Below are 25,799 nucleotides of genomic sequence, written 5' to 3' on the forward strand. Positions count from 1 at the left end.
CGTATCAAATGACATTCTAAACATGGTTATTATTCTACCGCTGCCTGTCTGCTGCTGTTAAGACCAGACAGACCAGTTAGAGGCTGTGTTCCATTACCGTCAAACATCACATCTACTGTGTTGACAGACAGGAACAGTTCAGACAATAATGAAGTGGAATCAGTATAACTGAAACCAGTGCTAAATGTGTAAATCAGGAGGTGTCTGAACACAAAGGATGTGTTCCTCTGTTCCTCTGCTCAGATGTTGCTGACACCAGATCTTACAACACCTGGATAGGTATTTTACATATCCGCTAACCACATCAGTCAACCATTGGTTGATACATGCAACGTCTAAGCAGTTTGACCTTAGTCAGTACTGACAAAAATCTGGAGGTGTGTCCCTCACAGCAACAACCTGCTATAAGATGGGTGTTGACCCAAGGTACAGTATACTACACTATCTCTGCACTAAACAAGGTACAGTATACTGCACTATCTCTGCACTAAACAAGGTACAGTATACTGCACTATCTCTGCACTAATCAATATACAGTATACTGCACTATCTCTGCACTAATCAATATACAGTATACTGCACTATCTCTGCACTAAACAAGGTACAGTATACTGCACTATCTCTGCACTAAACAAGGTACAGTATACTGCACTATCTCTGCACTAATCAATATACAGTATACTGCACTATCTCTGCACTAAACAAGATATAGTATACTACACTATCTCTGCACTAATCAATATACAGTATACTGCACTATCTCTGCACTAATCAATATACAGTATACTGCACTATCTCTGCACTAATCAATATACAGTATACTGCACTATCTCTGCACTAAACAAGGTACAGTATACTGCACTATCTCTGCACTAAACAAGGTACAGTATACTGCACTATCTCTGCACTAATCAATATACAGTATACTGCACTAAACAAGGTACAGTATACTACACTATCTCTGCACTAAACAAGGTACAGTATACTGCACTATCTCTGCACTAATCAATATACAGTATACTGCACTATCTCTGCACTAATCAATATACAGTATACTGCACTAAACAAGGTACAGTATACTGCACTATCTCTGCACTAATCTATATACAGTATACTGCACTATCTCTGCACTAATCAATATACAGTATACTGCACTATCTCTGCACTAATCAATATACAGTATACTGCACTAAACAAGGTACAGTATACTACACTATCTCTGCACTAAACAAGGTACAGTATACTGCACTATCTCTGCACTAAACAAGATACAGTATACTGCACTATCTCTGCACTAATCAATATACAGTATACTGCACTATCTCTGCACTAATCAATATACAGTATACTGCACTATCTCTGCACTAAACAAGGTACAGTATACTGCACTATCTCTGCACTAATCAATATACAGTATACTGCACTATCTCTGCACTAAACAAGGTAAATGTTTCAGGTGAAAGTCTAACCATTCTTCTCCTTTCACTGTTCTACAATATTAAAACGTGTATAAATACAAACATACTGTAACGTATGTTTATTTACCCATAAATATGATTATGGATTGATTATGATGATGATTCTGATTATTTACACAAATATTAACAGACCTGTTATCAATAAAAGGTCTACTTAATATTGTGCTACAGTTATTCAAGTACTGTAGAGTAGATTGTTGTACAACATTTAATTAGTAAGGTAGTTAAGTTGAATACTCACTTATCGTGTTGCACTGATCTGTATATTGTTGTCCCCTGTTGTCACTGAGAGACCTGAAGCAGTGGGCCTGCTGGTTTTGCATAGCCAGATGCCCCAGGTGGGTGGAGATTTACCTCAACCAATGGAATGGTCTAAAACTCATGCAAAATTAAAGCGCCCAATGTGCTGCAGCTTACATTCTGCTAGGTTTCATTTTCCCAGCACATACTCAATTCTAGCCAATGAGAGAATGTTGCTTGGCAAACATTATTCTACTCAGGATAGGCTAAATCTGAATTTTGATTGGGTATCGGCTGTTCAACCTTGGCTGCTTGCCAGAATCATAAGATAGGCCACATCTTTGGATAAAATGAAATGTGTTGAACACATAGAAGTCTCCTTCTGAGAAGAAAATAGGTTAAAAAACCAACATAGAAAAACAAACATAGACTGCCCACCCCAACTCACGCCCTGACCATACTAAAACAAAGACAAAACAAAGGAACTAAGGTCAGAATGTGACGCCTATCTTCTGATTCTGGCAAGCATCCAAGGTTAAAAAGCGACACCCAATCAGAATTCAGATCCTATCTGTCCTGAGTAGAATAATGTTTGCCTAGCAACACTCTCTCATTGGCTAGAAATGACTAGTTTGTGGGAAAATGAAACTTAACAGAATGTAACAAGTGAGACACCTTGGGTGCTTCAGTTTCACATGAGTTTTAGACCATTCCATTGGTCCTTAAGGTCCTGGCTATGCAAAACCAGCAGGCCCACTGCTTCAGATCTCTCTGTGACAACAGCAGACAACAATATACAGATCCGTGCAACCACACTAAAAGTGAGTATTCAACTTAACTACCTTACTAATGAAATGTTGTACAACAATCTATCTACATTAGTTGAATAACTGTAGCACAATATTAAGTTGGCATTTTATTGATACCAGGTCTGTTCACATTGATGCATAAATAATCATATGATTACATCGCTTAACATCAAAATGTCAAAACAATATAATCATGTAGCTGTTAGCAATCACATTCTGCTATACAGTATGTTTGTACTTATACACATTTTAATATTGTAGAACAGTGAAAGGAGAAGAATGGTTAGACTTTTACCTGAAACATTGACCTTGTTTAGTGCAGAGATAGTGCAGTATACTGTATATTGATTAGTGCAGAGATAGTGCAGTATACTGTATATTGTTTAGTGCAGAGATAGTGCAGTATACTGTACCTTGTTTAGTGCAGAGATAATGTAGTATACTGTACCTTGTTTAGTGCAGAGATAGTGCAGTATACTGTATATTGTTTAGTGCAGAGATAGTGCAGTATACTGTATATTGATTAGTGCAGAGATAGTGCAGTATACTGTATATTGATTAGTGCAGAATACTGTACCTTGATTAGTGCAGAGATGTTGTTGTAGGCTGATCTTGGGTCAACAGCCGTCTTATAGCAGGTTGTTGCTGTGAGGGACACACCTGCAGGTTTTTATCAGTACTGACTAAGGTCAAACTGCTTAGCGGTTGCATGCATTAACCAATGGATGACTGACAGATTGCTAAAACACATGATGTGGTTAGCTGATATGTAAAATACCTATCCAGGTGTTGTAAGATCTGGTGTCAGCAACATCTGAGCAGAGGAACAGAGGAACACATCCTTTGTGTTCAGACACCTCCTGATTTACACATTTAGCACTGGTTTCAGTTATACTGATTCCACTTCATTATTGTCTGAACTGTTCCTGTCTGTCAACACAGTAGATGTGATGTTTGACGGTAATGGAACACAGCCTCTAACTGGTCTGTCTGGTCTTAACAGCAGCAGACAGGCAGCGGTAGAATAATAACCATGTTTAGAATGTCATTTGATACGCCCCATATGAGCACATTCTGTTCACCTGATGTCGGCTACGTTGTTAAGGAAAGTACTGTGTTTATCCACAGTTATACAGCATATCACTACTGTTTTATAGTTTATAGTTTAATAGTTTAAAAAAAATTATTATCTGTAAAAGTAGAAACTTTGCAGAACACTGCATGAGGCACCGAAGAAATGTGGACTTGCAATGAGGTCATCGTCTGTTTCCATGTTTTTGATTGGCTGCAGTTTTAGTAATGGAACAAGGAAGAGGAAGGACTCTGAAGATTCTGTTCCTGTTGACACTCTGGCTGCAAGACTTCACTGGTCAATGCCAAGGTACACACACACACACACACACACACACACACACACACACTACACACGCTACACACGCTACACACGCACAACACAACACACACACACACTACACACGCTACACACACACACGCTACACACACACAACATAACACACACACACACACGCGCTACACACACACACACACACTACACGCTACACACACACACACGCTACACACACATGCTATACACACACACACACACTTACTTGTTTTTTTGGATCCCATTGTCTTTTCCAGAGGCTAGATATTCTTCCTGGGGTCAACAGAAAACTCAAAACATGACAAGTAACTAAACACTGATAGACAAGGACAGTCACACAAATACATAAATATTATTATTATAATACAATACAAAAAACATGTGTTTGTTTGTGTGTCCCTTCACTTGTCCTGCCATTCCATGAGTAGATATTTAATATTTTTTATTTATTTGTTTAATTTTGGACTTGTGGACTGTGAAGTGACCTCTGGTGGCATGTCTTATTGGGTATATATTGGTGTATAATCTGAATGTTATTTGACTAGAAGAGAAGCAGTTAATGTCTTGTCAACCCTCAACCAGGAAAGACACACACACACAGAGTTTTCAGTAGCCTTTTATCAAGACACCCACTATCAGTGTTAGCAGTTGATGTTACTCTTCAATAGCACAGACCCCAAAGCAAATCAGCGTGAGAAAAATAGTTTTATTCAAAGAGGACAAATCATAGATGTTATGCTGAGAGGTAGATGTTCATTCTCCCCTGTCCTCAGTGATTCTCTCCACAGAACAAAGAGACAGGATGTAGTGTTATAACCCAACCATATCCTGTGGTTGACCAGTTAGAATTCCTTGCAATAAAACTGGTCCAATTGCAAAATAACAAGTAACCTATTTCAGTCTCAATGTCTAGACAAACTTCTCCCAGGTCTCTGACCCATTGATCAATAATTCCCAATTACAGAAAAAACACTATTTTTATTGATCATACGTAATCTATTGACCTCTCGTCCTCTGCGTTGTGTAGTTATCGTAAAATATTCTTCCACTCCCCCTAGACCATTTTAAAAAGAAATATACTTCAAATTTATTTTTGGAAACTAATAGAAAACATCAGCATTAAGCATAAAATCATTCACGTTAAACACATTACATTTCTATAAAACACAAAGGACATATTTGTAACGTTCGTCCTGGAAAGAAGGTCACCAAAACGCAGTGTGGTAAGTGTTCATTGTAATTTAATAGATAAACTGAACACTGAAACAACAAAGAGAGTGAACAAAACGAAACAGTTCTGGCTGGTGCAGACACAAAACAGAAAACATCTACCCACAACAGACAGGTGGGAAAAGGCTACCTAAGTATGGTTCTCAATCAGAGACAAGGATAGACAGCTGCCTCTAATTGGGAATCATACCAAAAAATCCCAACATAGAAAAAACAACCTAGAACCCCACATAGACGATAGACAGCTGCCTCTGATTGAGAACCACACCCGGCCAAACACAGAGTAAAGAAAACATAGAACACCAGACATAGAATGCCCACCCCAACTCACTCTCTGACAAAACCGAAATAGAGGCATAAAAAGGATCTCTAAGGTCAGGGCATGACAATGTTTTACTTGATGTTACAATAAGAAATAGATTTCAAACAGAGTTATAGAAAATAAGTATCAACAGGTGTAATGATGATGTCCCTTACGATTCCTACCACATCCTGAATTAGGAGGAAACTCACACGAAAAAAGAATTGTCTACAAGACAACAATAGTCCATTGTCCTATTGGCAAGGTAATCATTCACCAAAGTGACCAGCTCTTCCACACTGGTATCAGTCCCACATAGACAACTATTAGAGATGATGTTCTGACAGTCTGCCCGTAGTGAGGAATTCTTCTTCCGTTCCACTGGTTGATGAGGACTTCTCTAATGAACACTTCACCGGTGACCTGGTGTCATTTCAGGTAGTCGTTGGGTCAAGGGATATTGCTGCAGCTTCAGAAGGTAGATTCTCGTAACCTGTAACGAAGGACACAATAATGAAAGTAACGTCCTGGTTTCAAGAGAAATGTATATTTCACATAGAGTAAGCATGTCCCGATTTTCATGAAAACGTTAGACATTTCACCTAGATTTCCCTAATATGACGACTGCAGTTGTCACGAGTCCGACCGAGGGTGGTTTCCCTTCCCGGGCGGGTGGCGCTCGGCGGTCGTCGTCACCGGCCTATTAGCTGCCACTGATTGTCTTTCCTCCCCCTCCTTGTATGTTTATTGGTAGCACCTGTTTGTGATGATTAGTTTGTCTTTATTAGACAGCCGGCCCGCCTGGTTGTTGTGCGGGATTAATGATTGTAAGGAAGGAAAGAAACAATAAGTATTCAAAACACCCCTAAACTAGACTAGCCTACTTCACCAACAGCTAACTAACTAACCAAAAACACCCCTAAGCTAGACTAGCCTACTTCACCAACAGCTAACTAACTAACCAAAAACACCCATAAGCTAGACTAGCCTACTTCACCAACAGCTAACTAACTACCCAAAAACACCCATAAGCTAGACTAGCCTACTTCACCAACAGCTAATTTACTAACCAAAAACACCCCTAAACTAGACTAGCCTAATTCACCAACAGCTAACTATCTAACCAAAAACACCCCTAAGCTAGACTAGCCTACTTCACCAACAGCTAACTAACTAACCAAAAATACAGTGGGTGGTCCACCCAGTTCCCCATTATGAGTAACACTTGATAATGACCTTCCCATTTTGGCCCTATTGTGTCTGTTACATGTGTTTGTTACCATCACCCACTGTCCTGGTACTACGTCACGTCCCCCTACAGGAGTCTCACGTCTCTGTTACATGTGTTTGTTACCATCACCCACTGTCCTGGTACTACATCACGTCCCCCTACAGGAGTCCCACGTCTCTGTTACATGTGTTTGTTACCATCACCCACTGTCCTGGTACTACATCACGTCCCCCTACAGGAGTTAATCCCCACGTCTCTGTTACATGTGTTTGTTACCATCACCCACTGTCCTGGTACTACATCACGTCCCCCTTCCGGAGTCCCACGTCTCTGTTACATGTGTTTGTTACCATCACCCACTGTCCTGGTACTACATCACGTCCCCCTACAGGAGTCCCACGTCTCTGTTACATGTGTTTGTTACCATCACCCACTGTCCTGGTACTACATCACGTCCCCCTACAGGAGTTAATCCCCACGTCTCTGTTACATGTGTTTGTTACCATCACCCACTGTCCTGGTACTACATCACGTCCCCCTACAGGAGTCCCACGTCTCTGTTACATGTGTTTGTTACCATCACCCACTGTCCTGGTACTACATCACGTCCCCCTTCCGGAGTCCCACGTCTCTGTTACATGTGTTTGTTACCATCACCCACTGTCCTGGTACTACATCACGTCCCCCTACAGGAGTTAATCCCCACGTCTCTGTTACATGTGTTTGTTACCATCACCCACTGTCCTGGTACTACATCACGTCCCCCTACAGGAGTTAATCCCCACGTCTCTGTTACATGTGTTTGTTACCATCACCCACTGTCCTGGTACTACATCACGTCTCCCTTCAGGAGTCCCACGTCTCTGTTACATGTGTTTGTTACCATCACCCACTGTCCTGGTACTACATCACGTCCCCCTTTAGGAGTCCCACGTCTCTGTTACATGTGTTTGTTACCATCACCCACTGTCCTGGTACTACATCACGTCCCCCTTTAGGAGTCCCACGTCTCTGTTACATGTGTTTGTTACCATCACCCACTGTCCTGGTACTACATCACGTCCCCCTTTAGGAGTCCCACGTCTCTGTTACATGTGTTTGTTACCATCACCCACTGTCCTGGTACTACATCACGTCCCCCTACAGGAGTCTCACGTCTCTGTTACATGTGTTTGTTACCATCACCCACTGTCCTGGTACTACATCACGTCTCCCTACAGGAGTCCCACGTCTCTGTTACATGTGTTTGTTACCATCACCCACTGTCCTGGTACTACATCACGTCCCCCTACAGGAGTCTCACGTCTCTGTTACATGTGTTTGTTACCATCACCCACTGTCCTGGTACTACATCACGTCTCCCTACAGGAGTCCCACGTCTCTGTTACATGTGTTTGTTACCATCACCCACTGTCCTGGTACTACATCACGTCCCCCTACAGGAGTCTCACGTCTCTGTTACATGTGTTTGTTACCATCACCCACTGTCCTGGTACTACATCACGTCTCCCTACAGGAGTCCCACGTCTCTGTTACATGTGTTTGTTACCATCACCCACTGTCCTGGTAGTACATCACGTCTCCCTACAGGAGTCTCACGTCTCTGTTACATGTGTTTGTTACCATCACCCACTGTCCTGGTACTACATCACGTCCCCCTTCAGGAGTCTCACGTCTCTTTTACTTGTCTGTCTGATGTCTCCAATATGAATTTTAGCTGTGTTTTGTGCGTTTCCGTTCTCAGTAGGGTGGGCACCGATTTCAAGTTTTCATAACAATCGGTAATCGGCATTTTTGGACGCCGATTATGGACGATTACATTGATCTCCACGAGGAGACTGAGTGGCAGGCTGACCACCTGTTACATTGATCTCCACGAGGAGGCTGAGTGGCAGGCTGACCACCTGTTACATTGATCTCCACGAGGAGGCTATGTGGCAGGCTGACCACCTGTTACATTGATCTCCACGAGGAGACTGAGTGGCAGGCTGACCACCTGTTACATTGATCTCCACGAGGAGACTGAGTGGCAGGCTGACCACCTGTTACATTGATCTCCACGAGGAGACTGAGTGGCAGGCTGACCACCTGTTACATTGATCTCCACGAGGAGGCTGAGTGGCAGGCTGACCACCTGTTACATTGATCTCCACGAGGAGACTGAGTGGCAGGCTGACCACCTGTTACATTGATCTCCAGGAGGAGACTGAGTGGCAGGCTGACCACCTGTTACATTGATCTCCATGAGGAGGCTGAGTGGCAGGCTGACCACCTGTTACATTGATCTCCAGGAGGAGACTGAGTGGCAGGCTGACCACCTGTTACATTGATCTCCACGAGGAGGCTGAGTGGCAGGCTGACCACCTGTTACATTGATCTCCACGAGGAGACTGAGTGGCAGGCTGACCACCTGTTACATTGCTCTCCACGAGGAGACTGAGTGGCAGGCTGACCACCTGTTACATTGATCTCCACGAGGAGGCTGAGTGGCAGGCTGACCACCTGTTACATTGCACTCCACGAGGAGACTGAGTGGCAGGCTGACCACCTGTTACATTGATCTCCACGAGGAGGCTGAGTGGCAGGCTGACCACCTGTTACATTGATCTCCACGAGGAGACTGAGTGGCAGGCTGACCACCTGTTACATTGATCTCCATGAGGAGACTGAGTGGCAAGCTGACTACCTGTTACGCGAGGGCAGCAAGGAGCCAAGGTAAGATGCTAGCTAGCATTAAACATATCTTAGAAAAAACCATCATTCTTAACATAATCACTAGTTCACAGCCGGTTATTATGGTGATTGATGTCTCTGTCCAGTCGTGACAGCCTGTCGATGATGTCATCCTAGTTTTGCCTCTGCCAGTCCATAGTTGTGGAAACAAAAGTTTTTCACTGCTGGGTGATTACACTCAATTCCTCCAAAACTGGAGCACCTTCATCTTCCATGTTGGGTAACCTACTGTGTCTAACCACCTCTGCTCTAAACCTTTCTTCAAATTCAACAAACGATTCTTTCAGTTTTTGAACACACTTGGTGATTGCATTGGTCAATCCCTTAAAGGAAAACATGTCTGGCTCTCCATCCATCGGCCACATCTTGCTCTTCACCACCCATTGTTCAGAGCCTTAAGGAAAACATGTCTGGCTCTCCATCCATCGGCCACATCTTGCTCTTCACCACCCATTGTTCAGAGCCTTAAGGAAAACATGTCTGGCTCTCCATCCATCGGCCACATCTTGCTCTTCACCACCCATTGTTCAGAGCCTTAAGGAAAACATGTCTGGCTCTCTATCGATCGGCCACATCTTGCTCTTCACCACCCATTGTTCAGAGCCTTAAGGAAAACATGTCTGGCTCTCCATCCATCGGCCACATCTTGCTCTTCACCACCCATTGTTCAGAGCCTTAAGGAAAACATGTCTGGCTCTCTATCCATCGGCCATATCTTGCTCTTCACCACCCACCGCTCTATAAACCTTTTCTTCAAGTTTGCCATGTTCACGGCTGTTCAAAACAAATAACTGTAACCCATCGTATGGATGTAGATTGTAGAGTTTCTTAACGCTTCAAAGGGTCCCATTTCTTCATAACCAACCGTCTCGTGGATGTTTCAAAGTTTTGACTATTCATCCAACTGTTTTAGAGATTTATATGTGATTACTGTCACTGGAGGTTTGTCTTTACTGCCTTTTACAGCCTGGTTGGCGTAAGAGATTGTTCGTCACCGCTGTCAGTATCTGTTGACTCAAAGCCAGGCAGTGCTGACCAGATGCTTACAACCTGATCTGCCTTGTTCAACTCAGTGGGGGGTAGATGAAGTGAACAAAAGGTCCACATGTTGGGGCCAAGTCTGTTTTTACGACCCTTGTCTGTAATTGTTGAATTTCTCCTTTCACAGTTTTTATCTGTTCACCAAGAGCTCTCAAACCATCTGTATCTCTCTGCAATGTCCTATCACGGTCCTATCACCATCTTGTTTTTATCAACGAGTAAGACATTCTCTGTATTTTCCCCCAAGCATTTTGTATGTCAGACAGATTCCATATTACATCTTTGTCAACAATGACAAAATATGTCTTTATTAGGGCAGCAAGTAGCCTAGTGGTTAGAGTGTTGGACTAATAACCGAAAGGTTGCAAAATCGAATCCCCGAGCTGACAAGGGAAAAAATATTTTGTTCTGCCCCTGAACAAGGCAGTTAACCCACTGTTCCTAGGCCATCATTGAAAATAAGAATTTGTTCTTAATTAACTGACATGCCTAGTTAAATAAAGGTAAAATAAAAAAATTATCTTGCCTACACTTCTCTACTTTGAAATGGTTCTTCATATCACTAGACAGTGAATCTAAAATATTTTTCATGCTCACATCTGGAGGAGCTGTTCCACCCTTTTCCAGAGTGGTTTTATAACTAACAATGCCATTTCATTAACTTCAAAGGTTGCATAATATATATCTCTATGTTTATATATATCCCCCCAAAAAACAAAATCATAAATATAGAGTGGGGAGAACAAGTAAAAAGGATACACTGCCAATTTTGCAGGTTTTCCTACTTACAAAGCATGTAGAGGTCTGTCATTGTTATCATAGGTAGACTTCAGCTGTGAGAGACATAAATCAAACATCATCCAGAAAATCACATTGTATGATTTTTAAGTAATTACTTTGCATTTTATTGGCAGTGTATCAAATACTTGTTCTCCCCACTGCTCAAAAAAATAAAGGGAACACTTAAACAACACAATGTAACTCCAAGTGAATCACACTTCTGTGAAATCAAAACTGTCCACTTACATTTCACATGATGTTGTGCAAATGGAATAGACAACATGTGGAAATTATAGGCAATTAGCAAGACACCCCCAATAAAGGAGTGGTTCTGCCGGTGGTGACCACAGACCACTTCTCAGTTCCTATGCTTCCTGGCTGATGTTTTGGTCACTTTTGAATGCTGGCGGTGCTTTCACTCTAGTGGTTGAATGAAACGGAGTCTACAACCCACACATGTGGCTCAGGTAGTGCAGCTCATCCAGGATGGCACATCAATGCGAGCTGTGGCAAGAAGGTTTGCTGTTTGCTGTCAGCGTAGTGTCCAGAGCATGGAGGCGCTACCAGGAGACAGGCCAGTACATCAGGAGATGTAGAGGAGGCCGTAGGAGGGCAACAACCCAGCAGCAAGATCGCTACCTCCGCCTTTGTGCAAGGAGGAGCACTGCCAGAGCCCTGCAAAATTACCTTCCAACAGGCCACAAATGTGCATGTGTCTGCTCAAACGGTCAGAAACAGACTCCATGAGGGTGGTATGAGGGCCCGACGTCCACAGGTGGGGGTTGTGCTTACAGCCCAACACCGTGCAGGACGTTTGGCATTTGGCGGCAGGGTAGCCTAGTGGTTAGAGCGTTGGACTAGTAATCGGAAGGTTGTGAGTTCAAACCCCCGAGCTGACAGGGTACAAATCTGTCGTTCTGCCCCTGAACAGGCAGTTAACCCACTGTTCCTAGGCCGTCATTGAAAATAAGAATTTGTTCTTAACTGGCCTGCCTGGTTAAGTAAAGGTAAAAATAATAATAAATAAATAAAAATTGCCAGAGAACACCAAGATTGGCAAATTGGCAAATGTGCTCTTCAGAGATGAAAGCAGGTTCACACTGAGCACATGTGACAGACATGAGAGTCTGGAGATGCCGTGGAGAACGTTCTGCTGCCTGCAACATCCTCCAGCATGACCGGTTAGGTGGTGGGTCAGTCATGGTGTGGGGTGGCATTTCTTTGGGGGGCAGCACAGCCCTCCAGGTGCTTGCCAGAGGTAGCCTGACTGCCATTAGGTACCGAGAGGAGATCCTCAGACCCCTTGTGAGGGGTGCGGTTGGCCCTGGGTTCCTCCTAATGCAGGACAATGCTAGACCTTGGAGTGTGTCAGCAGTTCCTGCAAGAGGAAGGCATTGATGCTATGGACTGGCCCGCCCGTTCCCCAGAACTGAATCCAATTGAGCACATCTGGGACATCATGTCTCGCTCCATCCACCAACGCCACGTTGCACCACAGACTGTCCAGGAGTTGGCGTGTTCACTTCTGGGAGGAGATCCCTCAGGAGACCATCCTCCACCTCATCAGGAGCATGCCCAGGCGTTGTAGGGAGGTCATACAGGCACGTGGAGGCCACACACACTACTGAGCCTCATTTTGACTTGTTTTAAGGACATTACATCATAGTTGGATCAGCCTGTAGTATGGTTTTCCACTTTAATTTTGAGTGTGACTCCAAATCCAGACCTCCATGGGTTGATACATTTGATTTCCATTGATAATTTTTGTGTGATTTTGTTGTCAGCACATTCAACTATGTAAAGAAAAAAGTATTTAACAAGAATATTTCATTCACTCAGATATAGGATGTGTTATTTTAGTGTTCACATTATTTTTTTGAGCAGTGTATATATTTATAACCTCCGTTGAGGACTATAACCTCTTATTTTTCAAAACTGTAGGGCCTGGTTACCCATAAAACTTGTGTTCACTTCAAAAGCTTGTTGAAGTCTTACATTACCCACGTGTCAAAAATTGCTACTCAACTTGCAACTCACTTCTTTGCAAAAAAGAAGGTTTCACAAAAAGGACTCAAACCTTTTTAATAGAGGACTTGAACCCGTATAATAGAGATTTAACAAACCTGTAACAGTGCAAACAAAGGACTAAACCTTATACATTACAGATACGTATCACTCATTGCATGCACTTATTTTATCCTGATTTGGTTCTTTTAAATGATATCCCACTGCTGGCTTGCTTCTGAAGCTAAGCAGGGTTGGTCCTGTTCAGTCCCTGGATGGGAGACCAGATGCTGCTGAAGTGGTGTTGGAGGACCAATAGGTCTCACTCTTTCCTCTGGTCTAAAAAAATATCCCAATGTCCCAGGGCAGTGATTGGGGACGCTGCCCTGTGTAGGGTGCCGTCTTTCGGATGGGACATTAAACGGGTGTCCTGACTCTCTGAGGTCATTAAAGATCCCTTGGCACTTATCGTAGGAGTAGGGGTGTTAACCCCTGGTGTCCTGGCTACATTCTCAAGCTGTCCCTCATACCATCATGATCACCTAATCATTACCAGCTAACAATAGGCTCATTCATCCCCCTCCTCTCCCCTGCAACGATTCCTCAGGTCGTTGCTGTAAATGAGAACGTGTTCTCAGACAACTTGGTTAACTTGACAACCTGGTCAAATAACGGTCAAATAAAAAGAATAAAAAGATATCGGTCTAGACTCACCCAGCAATATGTTAGCAGTCAATCAGGAAATTAAGTGTTGAATCCAATGGGTTGAGCTCAAAACGCTCTCTCTCTCTTTCCCCTGGATCAATACACAGTTGAGTCTTTCCTTGTTGTTGGTTACGACCAATTCATCTTGGTCACGGCACCAAGTGTTAGCAATAAATAATAATAAACCTACCCTAGCCTACAGTTGACCAATTATAATTCCTTGCTATAAAACTGGGCCAATGGCCTATTTCAGGCTCAATGTCGAGACAAATTCCTCCCATATGTCTGACCCATTGATAAATAATCCCCTATTACAGAAAAAACATTATTTCCATTGATCGTTTGAACTCTATTGACGTCTAGTCCTCTTGACCTTTAGTCCTCTGTGTTGTGCATTTATCTTAACATATAATTGCAAAATCAATAATTTATTGTCTGTTTCCACAGTTTCAGGGCAGCCCTCTAACCTGAAGATAGTTCTGCTGGGGAAGACTGGATCAGGGAAGAGTACAACAGGAAACACCATCCTGGGGAGGGAGGTGTTTAGAGCGGGGGCTTCTCCAGTGTCTGTGACTGCACAGAGTGAGAAACGGAGTGGAGTGGTGGATGGGAGGAAGATTGATGTCATCGACACCCCGGGACTCTATGACACAACAATGTCTAAAGAAGAGATGAAAAGTGAAATAGTCAGATGTATAGAAATGTCAGTGCCAGGACCTCACGCCTTCCTGCTGGTGATCAGACTGGGGAGGTTCACAGAGGAGGAGAGGAACACTGTGAAGTGGATCCAGGACAACTTTGGAGAAGAAGCCTCAATGTACACCATCTTGCTGTTCACACATGGAGATCAACTGAAGGGTAAATCAGTGGAAGAGTTTCTGGCTGAGAGCAAAGAGTTACGGAAACTCATCAATATCTGTGGGGGCAGATATCACTCCCTAATCAATGACAAGAGAGAAGACAGTCAGGTCCCAGAGCTGCTGAAGAAGATAGAGGAGATGGTAAAGAAGAATGGAGGACAACACTACACCAATGAGATGTACCAGGAGGCCCAGAGGAAGATCGAAGAGGAGGAGGAGAGGAAGAAACAGGAAAAGGAGAAGAGAGAGAGAGAGAGGAGACAGGAGGAGGAAGAAAGAAGAAGAAGAGAAGAGAAATTGAATGACTGCAAGTGGTCAGCACTTGCCAGTACGGCTGCATTGGGGTTGGGAGCCATGTTCAGCTCTCCATGGTCGTTAACAGCAGGGGCTGCATTAGCCGCTGTTAAAGGTTATCAGTGCATGGACACCTATTTCACCTCAGAAGACCAGGAGAAATAAGATTTCCACATCCACCATCTCAGATTGTTTTGAAATTAAGATTAATTATTGTGTTATATAATATAAATAGAATTTGATCTCTGAGAAATTAATAAATAAATAAAATATATTGTGCCTAAATTTGACATTTTAATTGATAGGATTCATATACTATTCAATAAATATAGTACCCAACATCTGATCTGGATACAATTTTTCCCCAACAATGACTAAGAACAAAGAATGGTCAAAAGCCTCAGATCAGATGTTGGGTATTATTTCACACTAATGCCTTGTTATCTGGAGGGCGGCCATTTGCATCTCCCCAATGGTCCTAATGTGGAACCTGTAACCATGCCGATATCATGGGCAGTAATGGTTTGAGAACATTCCCATTACCAGGCAACTCTTTTTGTTTATATTTACAACTCAGATCAGGTATGTTGGCCTGTAGAGTCCCTTGGAAAACCCAACTACCAAACCATCCAATGACTCATATAAACAGATATGCAAGTTTTATTTATTTTTAAATGAAAACCTCATTAAATATGTGCTATTATGTAAATGACGAGAATCCGTTTTTCAACACATTGCTTCAAGGCAGGGTGTTGTTGTTTTGTTCTATTGTGAGACACTCAATGGTCAGACTTTTATAGAACAGTTTATCAAAAAATAGTAATTTTATAGTTAAAAACACAATTCAAATGTATGACGGGTGCATATTTTGCATATATTTTACAGTCATAGCTATGTCATGATATGTCATAACAGCTGACATAATGTGTCATAACCTGTCATAATATGGTCACAACACTGTCATGATACATATATTTAGACCTGTTTGTGACATATCTTACATTATTTTATGGCTGGTTATGACACCTACATAAGAGTCAGAACCCACAGAACCTACCACTGTAGTTATTTTATGGCTGGTTATGACACCTACATAAGAGTCAGAACCCACAGAACCTACCACTGTAGTTATTATATGACTGGTCATGACACCTACATAAGAGTCAGAACCCACAGAACCTACCACTGTAGTTATTTTATGGTTGGTTATGACACTTACATAAGATTAAGATGAAAAAACATGACTGTTTTCTCTCAGCATCGTGACAAAATGTTTAAAATAGCATTACAATAGCTGCAAGTAGAGTTGCAATTCAACGGCTCAGACACAAGAGGTATGTGGCAGGGTCTACAGTTAATCAAGGACTACAAAAAAAACAGCTCCGTCGCTGACCCCGATGTCTTGCTCCCAGACAAACTAAACAACTTCTTTGCTCGCTTTGAGGACAATACAGTGCCACCGACATGGCCCGCTACCAAAACCTGCGGGCTCTCCACCGCAGCCAGCGTAAAATATTTATACTTGTTAACCATTGCAAGGCTGCCGGCCCAGAACGCAACCTTAGCCGTGTACTCAGAGCATGCGCAGACCAGCTGGCTGGTGAGTTCACAGACATATTCAATCAATCCCTATCCCAGTCTGCTGTTCCCACATGCTTCAAAAGGGCCATCATTGTTCCTGTTCACAAGAAAGCTAAGGTAACTGAGCTAAACGACTACCGCCCCGTAGCACTCACTTCCGTCATCATGAAATGCTTTGAGAGACTAGTCAAGGACCATATCACCTCCACCCTACCTGACACCCTTGACCCACTCCAATTTGCTCACCGCCCCAATAGGTCCACAGACGATGCAATCGCAATCACACTGCACACTGCCCTAACCCATCTTGACAAGAGGAATACCTATGTAAGAATGCTGTTCATCAACTACAGCTCATCATTTAACACCACAGTACCCTCCAAACTCGTCATTAAGCTCGAGACTGTCTGATACGCCGCCTGCATGATACACCGCCTGTCTGATACACCGCCTGTCTGATACACCGCCTGTCTGATACACCGCCTGTCTGATACACCGCCTGCATGATACACCGCCTGTCTAATACACCGCCTGTCTGATACACCGCCTGCATGATACTCCGCCTGTCTGATTCACCGCCTGCATGATTCACCGCCTGTCTGATACACCGCCTGTCTGATACACCGCCTGTCTGATACACCGCCTGTCTGATACACCGCCTGCATGATACACCGCCTGTCTAATACACCGCCTGTCTGATACACCGCCTGCATGATACTCCGCCTGTCTGATTCACCGCCTGCATGATTCACCGCCTGTCTGATACACCGCCTGCATGATACACCGCCTGTCTAATACACCGCCTGCATGATACACCGCCTGCATGATACACCGCCTGTCTAATACACCGCCTGTCTAATACACCGCCTGTCTGATACACCGCCTGCATGATACTCCGCCTGTCTGATACACCGCCTGCATTATTCACCGCCTGTCTGATACACCGCCTGCATGATACACCGCCTGTCTAATACACCGCCTGTCTGATACACCGCCTGTCTGATACACCGCCTGCATGATACACCGCCTGCATGATTCACCGCCTGTCTGATACACCGCCTGTCTGATACACCGCCTGTCTGATACACCGCCTGTCTGATACACCGCCTGCATGATACACCGCCTGTCTAATACACCGCCTGCATGATACACCGCCTGCATGATACACCGCCTGTCTAATACACCGCCTGTCTAATACACCGCCTGTCTGATACACCGCCTGCATGATACACCGCCTGTCTGATACACCGCCTGCATGATACACCGCCTGTCTGATACACCGCCTGCATGATACACCGCCTGTCTGATACACCGCCTGCATGATACTCCGCCTGCATGATACACCGCCTGCATGATACTCCGCCTGCATGATACTCCGCCTGTCTGATACACCGCCTGTCTGATACACCGCCTGCATGATACTCCGCCTGCATGATACACCGCCTGCATGATACTCCGCCTGCATGATACTCCGCCTGTCTGATACACCGCCTGTCTGATACACCACCTGTCTGATACACCGCCTGCATGATACACCGCCTGTGTCTTCTACCTCTCTCCACCTTTCTTCCCTTTTCTCTGTGTATTTATTGTAAATGTATAAACAAACATTTTAAAAATCATCTTTGTGAAAAGCTAATAGATAGAAAAAGGAACATGTTCATATTTTGTGATATTTTCTCTAGGTTCAATGTGGGTTAAACAAAAAAATTCAATCACTCAACATGATTGTCCTACTAAAGGCTCCACTCCTGCAGCCTTTCTTAAACCAGTTTAGAGACCAGCAAGGCATGGCCTTCTTTCTCTGCGCACCACTTTGGTAATACATGATTGAAAATGGCTTTTTCTTCATAAAAAAACACACATTTTATTTATTGTATTTTTTACTTTACACTAAATTAATGAATTATTTGTTTACTTGGCTGCCTTCATGGTCCTGTGTGGCTCAGTCGGTAGAGCATGGCGCTTGCAACGCCAAGCGTCGTGGGTTCGATTCCCACTGGGGCCACCCATATGCAGTAGTGGCCCCAGCCGACTTGTAAGTCGCTTTGGACAAAAGCGTCTGCTAAATGGGATATATATATATATGGTTTGTCTGTGTCTACCTGTCTGTCTGCCTGTCTGTCTGTTTTTGTCTGTGTTGCTCTCATGTCTTTCTCTGTGCTTTCATCAATGGTCGGTCAGTCGGTCAGTCAGTCGGTCGTTATTAAAATAATGTTCATTATACACAATCACCTTACCTGTGCTGCCAATAACAACTATGAACAACAACTGAATATTTATAAACAAATAACAAGACATTATAAAGAATAGTAAAAGATGTCTGACTCACCTAATCAGTGAGATGGGTCTGCCTGTCTCTTGAACACCAGCATGTCAAACATCGGAGGGAAGGAGGAGAGGGACATTCTCACGGTGTTTTCAACCGACGGTCTGCTGACATATTTAGATGTTGTTCCAGCAGGAGAGGAGAAGCTGGTCTCCCAGAAGTAGAATGAAAGGGAATTAACATCTTCACCGCCAACTAACTGAGTTGTGGGTTTTCTCCACTGCTGAACAGCCAGAATGTGGAAAGGCACATCTCATTAAAACTAGTGTACATGCATTGGTCATAGGACAGCTCCAATAGTTAATCCTCTAGAACCGGTGACAAGCTGTGATGCCCCGCAAACATTGCGATGTATTTTAAATCTTTCCCCGCTACTGAACTGACAAGCGCAGTGTTTGTAACGCAAGATAGAGATCACATTTATTTTGGGAGATTGCAAAATATTACTTTTTCATTCAAGTAATGATAAATATATTGTTTCAGATTATAATAAAACATGTTTTGTACAGTTTCTTTTGATTTAACTTGTTTCTCTAACTTCATAGCAAGTCAAGCTATCTTGCAGGGTTAAAGTGTGCAAAGTCCGACTCGCAACAAAGCCTTCAACCACAAGGGGGCTTTCCATTCCACTCCTCTGTGGACGTCCCCATTGAAATGCATGACATCCGGCGCAAGGTAACGGAGTGCTTATGGGTAATGTGAACAATGCTTGAGTCTATTTAGTGCTGGTGAACGGATTACTCATTCACTGCTTTCCCTGGCGTGGATCAGATTGTGAAGGAAATTCATTTTTGAATTTGACCAGATGTGATCCCATGTATTTATGCAAATGATCCAAATCCACATCACCCTGGTCATGTGATCCATATCCACATCACCCTGGTCATGTGATCCAAATCCACATCACCCTGGTCATGTGATCCAAATCCACAACACCTTCGCCAGTCAGAGTTGAGAATAGGGGGGAAATATTTAAAATGTCTCCATCCACTTGGTATCTCCAGACACCCCATTTTTTCTTAAAATCTGCAAATATTGTATACAAAAGAAGTTGGGCTACATTTGAAATGTCTCATCTAATTGAATTGCAAACTAATTTGAAGCACAGGCTTCCTAAGATTCGGTATCATCTGCCATATCCTGGATCTGATACAAGACAGTGTCATTGGAAAGTGGGATTTCCCCTGTGCCCTTTGCCTGTGGACTTCAATGCACAACACCTTTTATTTTATACATCATAGTTAGCATAGCTAATAGAACTAACGTGTTAGTAAACCTGCTACAATCATGCAGTAACATTACAGTGTACAGTCAGTAAGCAGTTTAGCACTTACACCGTTGGGTCCCGGAGGCAATAAATTAGTAAAAACCAAAAGCTTACCTTAGAAGAGTTGCAGTGTTGAGTTGGATAATCATAGCCAGCTAGCTAACATGGCACCCTTCTGTTATAGCCAGCTAGCTAACATAGCACCCCTCTGTTATAGCCAGCGAGCTAACATAGCACCCCTCTGTTATAGCCAGCTAGCTAACATAGCACCCCACTGTTATAGCCAGCGAGCTAACATAGCACCCCTCTGTTATAGCCAGCTAGCTAACATAGCACCCCTCTGTTATAGCCAGCTAGCTAACATAGCACCCCTCTGTTATAGCCAGCTAGCTAACATAGCACCCCTCTGTTATAGCCAGCTAGCTAACATAGCACCCCTCTGTTATAGCCAGCTAGCTAACATAGCACCCCTCTGTTATAGCCAGCCAGCTAACATAGCACCCCTCTGTTTGAGCAGGGTGTTTCAGTAGGCTAATCTAGATAGCTGCATTTACAAACTAAGTAAGTGGATTTTTTTGTCTCTATCTCTCTTGCTTCTCTTTAATTTTGGAAGAAATTAATTTGTTCAAAACTGTTCAGCTATTAACTTTCTCTCTCTTGGAGTCAACTACTCACCACATATTATACACATTTTACCTGTAGTTTATGCTTTCAGTACTGGATTAATTCTCTGATCCTTTGATTGGGTGGACCACATGTTAGTTCAGGCTGCAAGAGCTCTGATAGGTTGGAGGATGTTCCCCGGAAGTTGTCATAAGTACTGTGTAAGTCTATGGAAGGGGGTGAGAAGCATGAACCTCCTAGGTTTTGTATTGAAGTCAATGTACCCAGAGGAGGAAGGAAGCTTGCTGTCCTCTGGCTGCACCATGGTGCTACCCTACAGAATCCTGTTGAGGCTACTGTAGACCTTCACTGCAAAACAGTGTATTTTACAGTATATATTTAGCATCGTTTTTATCTCAAAAAGGACCACTTTAAATGTTTTACAATTTTTATTTGTATGAAATTCTCTGAGGAGAATGGTGGGAATATTGCCTTTAAATTTGAATCCCACTACAGCACGGATCTTCAGCCGCCCGGATTGAATACAGCCCTTAAGCACATAGACTGAACACACACATTCCACTGAATTATTTTGTAGACAGAAAGACAGGTGCTGCAATTGTTGTGATTTAAGTTGCGAGTTAACACAAAAATAAATCCTGCCGTAAAAACGTTTTTTTTAAAGCTACTATGCCATCTGGAAAATATACTTCAAGGACTGTATCAGGATGTGTAAAAACAACTGGAAACAGGAGTATTCATAACAACAGTTGTGTTTAATATCCCTATACAGCCAGTACCCACTACCCATAATACATACACCCCACAAGAACATACACTACTATTTAATACATGCTATATATCCCCACTAAATACATACACTACTATTTAATGCATGCTATATATCCCCACTAAATACATACACTACTATTCAATATATGCTATGTATCCCCACTAAATACATACACTACTATTTAATACATGCTATATATCCCCACTAAATACATACACTACCATTTAATACATGCTATGTATCCCCACTAGATACATACACTACTATTTAATATATGCTATATATCCCCACTAAATACATACACTACCATTTAATATATGCTATATATCCCCACTAAATACATACACTACCATTTAATGTATCCCCACTAAATACATACACTACTATTTAATATATGCTATATATCCCCACTAAATACATACACTACCATTTAATATATGCTATATATCCCCACTAAATACATACACTACCATTTAATACATGATATGTATCCCCACTAAATACATACACTACCATTTAATACATGCTATATATCCCCACTAAATACATACACTACCATTTAATACATGCTATATATCCCCACTAGATACATACACTACCATTTAATACATGCTATATATCCCCACTAAATACATACACTACCATTTAATATATGCTATATATCCCCACTAAATACATACACTACCATTTAATACATGCTATATATCCCCACTAAATACATACACTACCATTTAATATATGCTATATATCCCCACTAAATACATACACTACCATTTAATACATGCTATATATCCCCACTAGATACATACACTACCATTTAATGTATGCTATGTATCCCCACTAGATACATACACCTCCACTAAAATAAATGGTCATGATTTGAGTTGAGAAACGCTGTAACTATGGATCATGAGAGGGGAATTGTGTACAGTGCAGCAGGAGTGTTTTGTTAAGATTTTCCACGTTCACACCCTGCTAGGGCCATACTGCCACATGGCTAGCATATCTATAACATTGCAAATGCTTTTGAAAGAACTGTTATATCATTCAGTAAGTACCATTGCCATACGTAGCGAAACGTTAAGACCAACTGAACGTACCCCCGGTGTTTTAAAAGCCTAGCATCTCCTTAGTGCATTCAAACCCTTGGCTGAAGCCTGCAGCTACACCTGCTGCCACCAATACTGGTGAAGCAAACACCATCCCTAGTCCTGCTGCGGCTAGACTGCCGTACGCTGCCAGTTTACAGTAAAACATATTCTCCTCTCTGATCTTACTCTGAGCCTCTTCATAGTCAGCACTGGTGTAGTGTTCTCCTCCATTGTCCTCCACCACCATCTCCTCGATCTTCTCCAGCAGCTCTCTAACCTGAGTGTTGTCTTTTCTCTTGTCATTGATTAGGGAGTGATATCTGCCCCCACACATATTGATGAGTCTCCGTAGCGCTTTGCTCTGAGCAAGAAACCCTTTGACTGTTTTGCCCTTCAGTTGATCTCCATGAGTGAACAGCAAGATGGTGTACATTGAGGCATCTTCTCCAAAGTTGTCCTGGATCCACTTCACAGTGTTCTGCTCCTCCTCTGTGAACCTTACCCCCAGTCTGATCACCAGCAGGAAGGCGTGAGGTCCTGGGACTGACATGTAGATGGCCTTCTCTATTTCACTTTTTATCTCTTCTTTAGACATTGTTGTGTCATAGAGTCCCGGGGTGTCGATGACATCAATCTTCCTCCCATCCACCTCCCCACTCTGTTTCTCACACTGTGCAGTTACAGACACTGGAGAAGCCCCCACTTTAAACCCCTCCCTCCCCAGGATGGTGTTTCCTGTTGTACTCTTCCCTGATCCAGTCTTCCCCACCAGAACTATCCTCAGGTTAGAAGGCTGCCCTAAAACGGGAAACAGACAAGAAGTTGATCGTTTTCAGTAGCCATTTATCAAGACACTATGTGTGTATTCATGCACAGTATGTGTGTGTGTAGCATGTGTAGCGTGTGTAGTGTGTGTGTGTGTGTGTGTGTGTGTGTGTGTGTACCTTGGCATTGACCAGTGAAGTCTTGCAGACAGAGTGTCAACAGGAACAGAATCTTCAGAGTCCTTCCTCGTTCCATTTCTACTACTGCAGCCAATCAGAAACATGGAAACAGACAATGACTTCATTACAAAAAACAAAGTCCACATTTCTTCAGTGACTCATCCAAAGCCAAGTTCCAACTTTCACAGATGAGGAAAGACTAAATTATTATTATTTTTTTCAGCTATTTTACATTTAAACAATAAAAACTATAAAACTATAAACTATAAAAACAGTAATGATATGCGGTACAACTGTTGTAAAACACAGTACATTCCCTAAGATAAGACGTACATAATGTGCTCATATGGGGCGTATCAAATGACATTCTAAACATGGTTATTATTCTACCGCTGCCTGTCTGCTGCTGTTAAGACCAGACAGACCAGTTAGAGGCTGTGTTCCATTACCGTCAAACATCACATCTACTGTGTTGACAGACAGGAACAGTTCAGACAATAATGAAGTGGAATCAGTATAACTGAAACCAGTGCTAAATGTGTAAATCAGGAGGTGTCTGAACACAAAGGATGTGTTCCTCTGTTCCTCTGCTCAGATGTTGCTGACACCAGATCTTACAACACCTGGATAGGTATTTTATATATCAGCTAACCACATCATGTGTTTTATCTATCAGTCATCCCTTGGTTAATACATGCAACCTCTAAGCAGTGGAACGTGACCTTAGTCAGTACTGACAAAAACCTGCAGGTGTGTCCCTCACAGCAACAACCTGCTATAAGATGGGTGTTGACACCAAGGTACAGTATACTGCACTATCTCTGCACTAAACAAGGTAAATGTTTCAGGTAAAAGTCTAACCATGTTTCCTCTTTCACTGTTAAACAATATTAAACAATATGTATGAATACACACATATAGCAGAATGTGAATGTTACAGCTACATGATTATATTGTTTTGACATTTTGATGTTAAGTGATGCAATCATATGACTATTTATGCATAAATGTTAACAGACCTGGTATCAATAAAAGGTCTACTTAATATTGTGCTACAGTTATTCAACTACTGTAGAGTAGATTGTTGTACAACATTTAATTAGTAAGGTAGTTAAGTTGAATACTCACTTTTAGTGTGGTTGCACGGATCTGTATATTGTTGTCCCCTGTTGTCACTGAGAGCCCTGAAGCAGTGGGCCTGCTGGTTTTGCATAGCCAGGTGCCGCAGGTGGGTGGAGATTTACTTCGACCAATGGAATGGTCTAAAACTCATGCAATACTAAAGCGCCCAATGTGCTGCACCTTACATTCTGTTAAGTTTCATTTTCCCAGCAACTAGTCATTTCTAGCCTTTGAGAGAGTGTTGCTAGGCAAACATTATTCTACTCAGGACAGATAGGATCTGACATCTGATTGGAAGTTGCTTTTTAACTTTAACCTTGGCTACTTGCCTGAATCAGAAGATAGGCCACATCTTTGGGTAAGATGAAATGTGTTGGACACACGGGACACAAATAAAGGATAAAAATGTAATAACATGTACAACTGCATTTTCAAATGGAACTTTATACTTGTCTAGCATGGTCCCAGATCTGTTTGTTCTCTTTCCAACTCCATAGGTTACCACAGTATGAGTCATAATACCCATAAAACCCAGCTGTCAAACAGGGAAATGGCTCCATTCATTTTTCCACCATTCATGTGTCACATAGATTTTAGAAACACTTAAAATGGTTACACTTTACTTGACACCCAGCATCATAACATGTTATGACACAGTCATAACTATATCATATGTCATAACAGCTGACATATGTCACGTGTCATAATGTGGTCACAACACTGCCATTACACACATATTTAGACCTATTGTGACATATCTTACATTATTTTATGTTTGGTTATGACACCTACATAAGAGTCAAACCCCACAGAACCTACCACTGTAGTTATTTTATGGCTGGTTATGACACCTACATAAGAGTCAAAACCCACAGAACCTACCACTGTAGTTATTATATGACTGGTTATAACACTTACATAAGAGTCAGAACCCACAGAACCTACCACTGTAGTTATTTTATGGCTGGTTATGACACCT

The 25,799-nt window shown here is 42.5% G+C and overlaps 2 protein-coding genes across 2 annotated transcripts in view; one reads left to right on the forward strand and one right to left on the reverse strand.

Moving 5' to 3' along the window:
• The window catches only part of LOC135536688 (uncharacterized), a 56,714-nt gene extending 31,708 nt beyond the window's left edge, over positions 1-25,006 (reverse strand). The window contains exon 1 of the mRNA XM_064962945.1: positions 24,827-25,006. Within this exon, the coding sequence (XP_064819017.1) occupies positions 24,827-24,911 (85 nt within the window). The 5' untranslated portion in view covers positions 24,912-25,006. The remainder of the gene's footprint in view (positions 1-24,826) is intronic.
• On the forward strand, positions 2,389-15,375 carry LOC135536683 (GTPase IMAP family member 7-like). The gene is made up of 3 exons (XM_064962942.1): positions 2,389-2,539; positions 3,819-3,908; positions 14,384-15,375. Exons 1-3 carry the CDS (start codon positions 2,455-2,457, stop codon positions 15,253-15,255), a joined length of 1,047 nt encoding a protein of 348 aa, XP_064819014.1. The 5' UTR covers positions 2,389-2,454; the 3' UTR covers positions 15,256-15,375.
• Positions 25,007-25,799: the final 793 nt, after the last annotated feature.

Source organism: Oncorhynchus masou, unplaced genomic scaffold, assembly GCF_036934945.1.
Source record: "Oncorhynchus masou masou isolate Uvic2021 unplaced genomic scaffold, UVic_Omas_1.1 unplaced_scaffold_650, whole genome shotgun sequence".
Taxonomy (NCBI): Eukaryota; Metazoa; Chordata; class Actinopteri; order Salmoniformes; family Salmonidae; genus Oncorhynchus; species Oncorhynchus masou.